This window comes from Electrophorus electricus, chromosome 10 (genome assembly GCF_041902795.1).
Source record: "Electrophorus electricus isolate QZ-2024a chromosome 10, ASM4190279v1, whole genome shotgun sequence".
NCBI classification, from domain to species: domain Eukaryota; kingdom Metazoa; phylum Chordata; class Actinopteri; order Gymnotiformes; family Gymnotidae; genus Electrophorus; species Electrophorus electricus.
The window spans coordinates 21,456,970-21,466,252 of NC_137506.1; the positions used below are offsets into that span (position 1 = coordinate 21,456,970).

The 9,283-nt window shown below is 38.9% G+C and overlaps 1 protein-coding gene across 1 annotated transcript; it reads right to left on the reverse strand.

Moving 5' to 3' along the window:
* Positions 1 to 831: 831 nt before the first annotated feature.
* Positions 832 to 4,285, reverse strand: tmem151bb (transmembrane protein 151Bb). The gene is made up of 2 exons (XM_035532510.2): positions 3,638 to 4,285; positions 832 to 3,131 (listed from the first exon to the last, which is right to left on the reverse strand). The coding sequence occupies exons 1-2, from the start codon at positions 3,722 to 3,724 to the stop codon at positions 1,719 to 1,721; spliced, it is 1,500 nt and encodes a 499-aa protein (XP_035388403.1). The 5' UTR covers positions 3,725 to 4,285; the 3' UTR covers positions 832 to 1,718.
* Positions 4,286 to 9,283: the final 4,998 nt, after the last annotated feature.

Genomic DNA, 9,283 nt, shown 5'->3' on the forward strand with positions numbered 1-9,283 from the left:
CGCGCCAAAGTAAACTCTTTGATAGCTGTCATTGCTACCAGTAGTCTCCCTCATTTCTGGCGTTACCTTACTATCTGGGAAATTATTTCCTTTAATTTACACATGCTTCATGTGGTTGATTTTTCAGACATTCTGAAGCACATATTTTAGTTGTATATGGGTATATAACTTTTATTGATTATACTGCCATCATGATCTGACATCATATTGGTATTTTATTGTGAATGTGTGCTACATAAAGGCAACATTGTGTTTTCCCCAGACAAATCAGTAAACATTGTGATACAAGATATTTAGGCAATATAAAAAAGTATTATTACACCATATAGCTTTACCAGTTAACCTCTAGACACAACGGGCACATAGCCAAAAGTCTATATCAATATCTTAAGTGCAGTTTGGGGAAATGTCTTTAGAACATATATAGCATCTCAGGAATTCCACATAATTCCTTTTACATGAATTTTAAGTGACCAAAGTCATGCTGGATACAGCACCATAGTATTTAGTAGGGACTGAACTAAATTTAACCATGAGATGAGTAACATTTTAAATGGTTAAAATATGGGTAGTTCAAAATGACCTAATTGTTCTAAGAGCAGAACACTACACTGCATATTTGCAATGTGCTATATTTACATGTCTTTCCACCAATGTCACATTTCTGTTCATTTTCGCTCCTGTTTCAGGAACTCACGTCACACTTTATTGTGCTTCAATGTCCAAGTTATCACATCCTAGTTCATATCAATCCTCAACAAAAAACTTTTCGTGGGGTTGATGTTACTGCAATAAATATGTACAAGCCTTTTAAAAATGATACAACAGTCATACATTCCATTTGCTGTTTTATATACAGTTAAATGGCATACCATACCAGAGGTTAGTCGTTGCATAGCCAGAAATTTTGAATATTTTTCTCAGCAGTTTAAGATGTAGCAGAGAGAGCTATAACTGACAATTCATAATGTTTATAATCGCATACCATAGTGTATTACTGGGCTACGTCACACTGAAAGAACACAGAACAGATTATTCTTGCACACAATATGTGGTCTTACATGGGTATAAACCACAAATCTTGCAGTGTTATGGAATATAATAATAAACTGTACATCATCTTTATTTGCAAAGTATCTTGACAACATTCTTGTTGAATACATGTGATTTGGTTTATGTAATCTAAAGTGCAACATGATTGAAACAAAAAAGTTCTCAAGTGCAAGAAATATTTTAGGGTTTTAGGGAGTTATATTCTCTGTCAAAAGCACACAGAGCATTTTTGCTTTGTAAGTAAAGGCCTGGTTCTCCATACAACACATTTAACAAGACAAAGCAACATGAATACAGAGCTTGCAGTTGTAATTCGGACCATGTAAAAAAAAGCTATTACTTCTAACTTAGGATGAACACAAAGTTGTGTTTTGATTATTGCTGTGAAGGTGAATGTGACAATAAGCAAAAATTAATATTTGATTCTGTTTTGGTAAATACAGGGCTGGGGACATTCCCAGGTCAACATAAGCATGTCTGTCTTATAACAAAGCACCTGTCCCTTAGCGGGGTCTGGGCTGTAGGTGTTAGGCCAAGGACACAAAAATTCCTGAGTGACAGGTCATGTTCACTGTTGATAATTTATTTACAAGACACCACTTTAATGATGCATTCTTATTCATATCAATTTTTGCTACTATACAATCACCTGGAGTGCAAGGGCCTCATAAGGAGGTCTCGACGCAAGAGCCATTCCTGTGGAAGGAGCGATGACTGGGGCAGTTCTCACTGCAGTGGACGATGAGCACGGGGAAGCAGAGGGCGTCCTGGTAGGGTGGGGGGTTGTCTTCGGCCATGGCGGTGCTGGCAGCAACGTGGCCTGACAGGCAGCGGGTGTTTTCGCTAGGGCTGTCCGGATCACCCAGGCTGCCACTGCCACTCCTCCAGAAGCAGCTCCGCCGTGACCCATACAGGCGGCCCAGCGAGAAGCGGCTTCCCGAGAAGGGCGCACGTGGGCTCCCATTACAGATACTGAGTGCACTGCGTGAGAACACAGATGAGCTGCTGATTGCCCGGTGGCAGCGCTCACAGTTCTGCCGGAAGCCTCCGGAATGCTGCGCCAGGTCCATCAGGCCCGCCTCTGAGTAACTGGGCACCAGCTGTTGGTTGGAGCGGATGTGCCACTCTAGTTCAGTGCTGTCGATGGTGTTGACGCGGGGGATACGTCTGCAGTATGGGTGCTCATCACATGGCGTCACTGGCACGTAGTCGACCCCGAAGAGTTTCTCAACACGGTAGTGCACGTAAGCTGTGCGGTACTCCGTCAGGACCCTCAGGGGCCAGGAGAATGTGAGGAAGGCCGCTGTCCAGAAGACATAGTTGGAGATGTACCAGGGGTGGTTGTCTGGATTTGAGAAGGCAATCATGTACTCTTTGAAGTCTACATTCTTCAGGTGCATCCCCTCCCGAGCTTCCATGTAATCATCGAGGCCCTCATTGTCGGTGAAGAAGTGGGCACGCTGTGTCAGGTAGGAGTTCTCCGACTCCACATTAGCGAAGCTAAAGCACTTGGTGAACCTCAGTTTGGTGATAGCTGACTTTTCCAGACCAACTAGCTGCTTGGAAACATCCTTCACCCCACAGTGGCCATAGTCAAACTCTGCTTCGGCCACATGCGTGTTCACCCTCTCGTGATACACCTGCGTGGTGGTGTAGGCATCACCATTACGATAGCGCGTCACCTGTCGCGTCCTCCGCACATAGTGGTAGCTGATGGCCTTCCACCAGATGCACGGCTTGGCCTGCTGCATCCGCTGTAGCCGCTCATAGATGCCCTCCACATCTACCTTGTACTGCAGGTCGTTCCTGGCGTGGCAGTGCCAGCACTCCACCAGGTAGACCACATAGAGCATGAGCAGGAATGCCAGTGGGATATATATGTAGCCATCAGAGCAAGGGCTGTCATGGTACATCATGGACCCTTTGTAGGCAGTGTCGAAGCTGAGCCGCGTAACCTTGGTGACGTGGCACCACACCATGGCCCCCATGCAGCCGTACATGAGCATGGAGAGCACAAGGCACTTCCAGAACACTTCCCTGCACAGTGACTTGCTCAGGGACTGTTTCAGGGGCCTCTGCTGCTAGTCAAAACGGCACACACAGAACACAGAATACATGGAATCGTTAAAACACAAAATAGTACAGATTATTATTCCCCAAAACTTCCTGGAGATGGGACACACTGAATTATACTGCTAGTGTGCAAGCAGACTTAACTATATATTTCGTTCAATCATTTATTTGTCAGTACTTAGTTCTATTATTACAATACTGTATTTATTAATACACAGAAATGATTTGACAATTTAGATGCATCTTCCAATAATTACTTACGCGGTTGTATTGTAAGAGGCACAAACATCATTTCACTTGTCAATGTTTTTAAATCAAAGCAAATGTATCGTACGTTTGCTACAGAGGCTTCCACGTGAACTGAAGCCACATATGGTGTATGCGACAAAAAAAGACTATATTAATGAAAAGCCTTTCGTTCTGTGAATTCATCCAGGCGTGAGAGTAATCATGACGTTTGCTCTGCACTGAGGTGGTACTGTGTCGTTAAAATGAACCGATTATTTAATACCTCCTCTCTAGGGCTGTCCGTGTCATCCTCGAAAACAGTCGTAGTGCTGCTCTCACTAGCTGTCGCAGCCGAGGCTGGTGGGGACATGGTCGTGTTGATAGTGGTGGGGTGTGGATCACCTCACAGATAGCAACACAAATCCGAACAGTTTAATTGTTCAGTCAAAACTCCTAAGAATTTAGTGCAGATTAAAAAATAAATAATAAAAAATTGTGTTCTAATCGCCGTTTTCCGTCTGCTTGTCAGTTAGCCGTCCAGCAAATTTCTTTATCGGATCTTGTTTGCCACGACATCTTCTGTTGGAAATCTGACATGATTATGCTAATAGTATGAAGATAATTGAGATTTAAACGATATAAAAGAAAAATAAGATAGCGTAAACATGCACTGGAAACCGGAACGATGCGCCTTTAGTCTATATCTTGGACTCAGAATATATCCTTACTGTGCCGCCATGCCTCCGGTGTGGTAAAGAAGACGATTTAAGACGAATTTTTGCCGCCATTAAATAAATGATAGTAAGAATAATCTATAAACAAACAACGTTGCTCCTACCGAAGAGGAAATCCAAATTAAGGTTACTAGGGCAAGATGTTTTCCTAATCGGCCGCCAATACAGGGTGGGGAACATGACCTTCTGCATGTTCGCTATAGTGTTCCACACTTTAGGCTGACGACAGATGTCGACAATTGAACAAGATTCATTTAAGGGAAGCGCCTGGCGTATTTTACAATTAGGATAAAGGAGTGATATGTTATAGGTGAAATCAAAGAAAAAATTATTCAGTTTAATTTATCATGGCCATTAAACATTTATCTTATCAAAAAACCTTCACAGATATATGTATGTAGAGAAATTGTTACAATAGGCAAGGAAAAACTATGCTGTATTTAACAAAATTATTGTTCATAAATTGACAGATAATGAGCAGACACAACCCATATACACCAACTACATACAATATCAAGAGTAATTCAAAATGTTCAGTAAATATTTGTTTTAATCCTTAAAAAAGAAATAAAACACAGAGCTACATCTTTCATCTTGCCTATATATATATATATATATATATATATAGCAAACAGAAAAGGTGAAAGGATCTTATATATATATATATATATAAAATATAAAATCCTTTCACCTTTTCTGTTTGCTTCAAACAGAAGCTTAACCTGAACTGCAATAACAGTAATCAATAACTACTATAAACTACCCCTGTGGATATAAAGTCTACAGGACCATGGACAGCGCACCACTAGGACTCTCAAGTTGTAAGCTCCTGAAAATGAATTTATAAAACTCACAAAGTACCCGGTAATACAACTGATATTCTGCTTAGTGTTTTCATACATTTGCTATCCATGTTTTACAGCTTCCATAATGGCACATACAATCAAGGCAGTAAGCTGATTCATAGATATTTCTGGTTTTTAAGTAAACTATTCTGACATTTTCAATTGTTAAAAACATTCTTCACAAGTCAGATTTTGTCTATAAATCACATCAATGCTTGCCCTGAAGCTTTTTAATGTCTTTACTGATTGATTATTTACCTGAATTTTCTAGATACGATATTTTAATTGTCCACTAGATAGTAGCATTGCTTCATGTTTGCTGTGCCATTCCATCCTCAAAAGGGTGTAATTGACAGTTCCATGGAGCTATACTGTTTGCTTTTGCGGTTGCTGCTTCACCTTATATGGGTCACATAAAGGTTATTAACTAAGCTGTGCCACAAAACAACTTGTGCATACAGCACTGTTTATTAAAATGCTGTGTCTTTGTATTCTTTTAAAAAGTATTTTCTTCAGGGTATGGATATTTGCAAAGATGATTCATTTGGTAAATAGGCTAGGTGCGATCAGAACATACTGATTTATCTGCGTTTGTGGCACAAACCTGTGCTAGTTCCTAGTAAATAGTTTCTGACTATATTCACCCACCCATCTATTTATTATAATTTTTTTCTGTTAAAATTCCAGAAACAAAAAAGCCTTATGTGTATTTTATGTGTATGTGAACATGTTGTTCTTGGGGGCATTTACTCACAGCTAAAATTAACAACAGAGCTAAATACACATTTATCAAGTCCAGTTATTAGTGTAATGGCATCTTCACAAGTAACCTACTCACTGGTCAGTGCAAAGCACAACAGTCATTCATAATGTTCTGAAGCATTTATATTTCATGGTGTGATCTGAGTGGTAGCAAGGCTTCCAAATAAGGAGAATATCTTGAGAATATCTAAGGAAGGAAGAGAAAGTTGATATAGAGGAAAGGTATTGCACTGCACAGCAGTAGTAAGCCTGTTGGATTTATGAAAGGCAGCCTGTTTACTCAAGGAATCCAGAGCAATGAGTTACTTTTGACTTTTCAAAAGTAACTATTTCAGAGGTTGGTTGACTTTATTGTTGGAGCTTTAAGTGGACTGCTATTTTCAGTCCTTCATTCTTTCTTTACCTAGGTTTGAGAGTTCTCATCAGGGACAGAACGTCTCTGACACCTACCAGGACAGCAAGTTCCCAAAGATCAAATCTCAAGTGAATAAATTTCAAGGGGAAACTAATTCTGAACTCCATGTTAAGGTAAGAGGAATAATTAATGGTATAAATCTGGCACATTTAATTACAGTGAGTCAAAATTATGCAATTTACAATGGCAGTTTTCACAGAATGATATTAATGTAGTAATTGTAAGGTCTGTTTAAGAGAGTTGTAATACTAGTCACAACATGAGGATGTTACCACATTTCTAAAACTTATCTTGACTTATTTATTCATTGGCTGTGATACAAGCCATGATACTGAATAATTCCTGCACACGCTAACACATAAGGGATAGAAATAAAGAGGATCACTTCACTGGCACTCTGCTCAGAGTTGTAATTAACATAGACATCATTTTGGCTTGTTCAAATCTTAGTTATTTACAGAGCTCGAGTCTACAATCTTTGCTAAACAGCACTGAACTGATGCTATAAATTTATTGTGTTGCCAAATAGAAATGTTTGCTAAGCACTTTCCAAATTCAACCACTGTTTTATGTGGCACAGACAAAAAAATAAATATATCTGAAGATTTATGCCAGCAGCCAGAATGATCTGCCTCTGACATCAACTGTCATCAATGTGCTTGAGATCTAAGTACCTCTTGTTTAGTCTTCTTCAAAGAAACACAAATATGTTGATCCGATATGCTCTGTCATGTGTCATTGTGTTTTTGTGCTTTTTTTTACACTGACAGAAATGCAGAAATCACAAGGACAAAAGAAACACAAACCAGTATCATAGCAACTCTCTTTAATGCGCAGTAATATTAATAGTTGTGATTTTGCTGCTTGTAACCAAGCAGATGATCTTCCCTACATGATAATAATACTCAGTTAATTCAATACTTCAAACAATGCAGATGCATCAAATGGAAAGATTCTTTTCTTACCAGCTTTTGAAAATGTGCAGAAAACAGAAAATCCTCCAAGGCATATTTTCTTGTCATTAGGTGCAGATCATGGGTTCTGTTCTGCTGTTATAATCACCTCTGGCAATTACTGCTAAAGACTTGAGCATGTTTTTCTAAATGCATGTGCAGTTTACATTCAGGCACCTCCACCCACACTATGAACCAAAAAGGTTGCAGTGGAATATGAACAGGAGGGTGTGGTGATTCATTGGGATCTTCACAGTCAATCATATTATTCATCTCATACATTTAACAGCTGAGTTAACTAAGTACAACAACTAAATGGGTTAATAGATCATTTTGTGCAAAGCCAAGAATGCAGAGGAGAATGTGAGGTGCTTGTGAGTGCAAGCCTAACATGGATTAATATTTGACAACACGATAATGTATTCTATTACCCTGTTAAGCAAAAGCAAATATGGTGGATGAAGGCCATTTATCAAGAATTAGCAGTCAGAATTTGTATGTGCGATGCAGTTAAAAACAGAAATAATTACACATTTGTTGTTTCATGTATATCTGAAAATGTTTAGGCTGGGCTGCCTCATTCTGCAGGGTTTTGTTCCAGTCTCTTCTGCTGTTACTTTTTTAACCAAGAAAGGCTCCCAATTAGTGAAATCAGGTGCTTCTTTGCAGGGTTGGTCCACAAACCTGTAGATGCTGGGCCCTTAATTGAACATCCCTGCACTAGGGAGTGCCAGGCTTGTGTCCTGTAACAGCAGTACTACTTATGACTCAGTAAATGTTGAGCTATATTCTATAGAAAACCAGTTTTACAAATGTTAGTGAGCATGTCCATGTATTGCCATGTGACATTGTGTTTATAAATATCAAGCACATAGTTCTGAGTTGACTTACTATTACTGCTGGATATTTTCAGTTTTCACCTAATGCAAAGAGAATACCAAATTATTACCTTGTGTTGGTTGTAGATGCTGTACCAAAATGAATCACTTTCACAGTAATACCTCCACCATGCTTTATCTAACTGGTTTATGTGGACCTCCCGTTTCTTGAGACGATCCTTTACACCAATGTGCAATACAGTGTGCATAATAATACTAAATTATTACTAAATAACCACATTGCAAGGGCATGAAAATATCAACATATAGCATAGCCAGTGTTGTGCCAAAAGTCTTTATGCACTCAAAAAATAGGGTTCTATACTTATTTAAACTGTGTATGTAATATGGATAGATAATCTAGGCATGGAAGATAATCCTTGAAATGTGCGACACAATCGTTATAATCTTTCTAATGATTTATTCTGTATTTACTCAGTGAAGAAATTGCTTTTTTACTCTCTTTAAAAAAACTCATTTGTGTTTTTTAGAATTATTTAATTTTAATTCATGTATTAATATGCAAATTAAGTAAAGCTTGATTTTTTTATGTGTGATAAATTACTCCCAGAACCCCATTTAAGATTCCATTTGAACTCTGACTCTAAGATAATGATCTTGAAAGCAGGTCGTATCCCTCTTTTTAGAACAAAGACTCTAGAGGCTAGAAGAAGAAAAACATTACATAGCAAAAACATTACTGTACAAATGAATCTAGGTATACCTCTTTTACTTCTCTGACTACCCTTAATATTCAGACTTCTTTTATTGTGTTCTGTAACATCAAGTTTCCAGATCATTGCAGAGTAGCATTGAATATCATGGTAGAATAGCATTGAACTTTCAGGGCCAGTAAGCCTAATCTTGGTTTAAATTGCATTGTCAGTGATGATGCTCTATTGAAAAGATGTTTTCCCCCCAGGATTAGGTTTAATCTACATCAAGATAACCAGCCTTACGGCTGCCACCCCTCTGCAATTAGTAAGTGGTACGAGATGTGAGTTCGTCCTTTCACACTGTTCTAATTGCACAGTCAGGCAGATAATCAATACATCCACAGTTAATGTAACAGTAGTAACAGATACTCAGGCAGTGAGTTTTCAGATTTCATTGGCTGCTCACTCAGCTTTCTTATAAATAGCACAGACTGGTATTGCTCGAGCTGTTTTGCTCAACACTGCTGTGCACTTTCCATAAGGGCTGACCTGTACTTTGGTTCAGGATGAAATGTATTTGAATCTGGTTCAAACTGGACTTCCTCTTCACTTTTTGCCTTTATCTGAGGGACTTATCCTGGGCTTTTTGTTTGTTTGTTTGTTTGTTTGTTTGGGGTGCAATGGAC

Excerpts from the sequence above, each read along its gene's own strand:
- tmem151bb (XM_035532510.2), bottom strand. The coding sequence starts at position 3,724 with ATGTCCCCACCAGCCTCGGCTGCGACAGCTAGTGAGAGCAGCACTACG. Across the intron at positions 3,132-3,637 it reads CGGACAGCCCTAGAGAGGAG|CAGAGGCCCCTGAAACAGTC; the intron begins GTATTAAATAAT and ends TTTGACTAGCAG.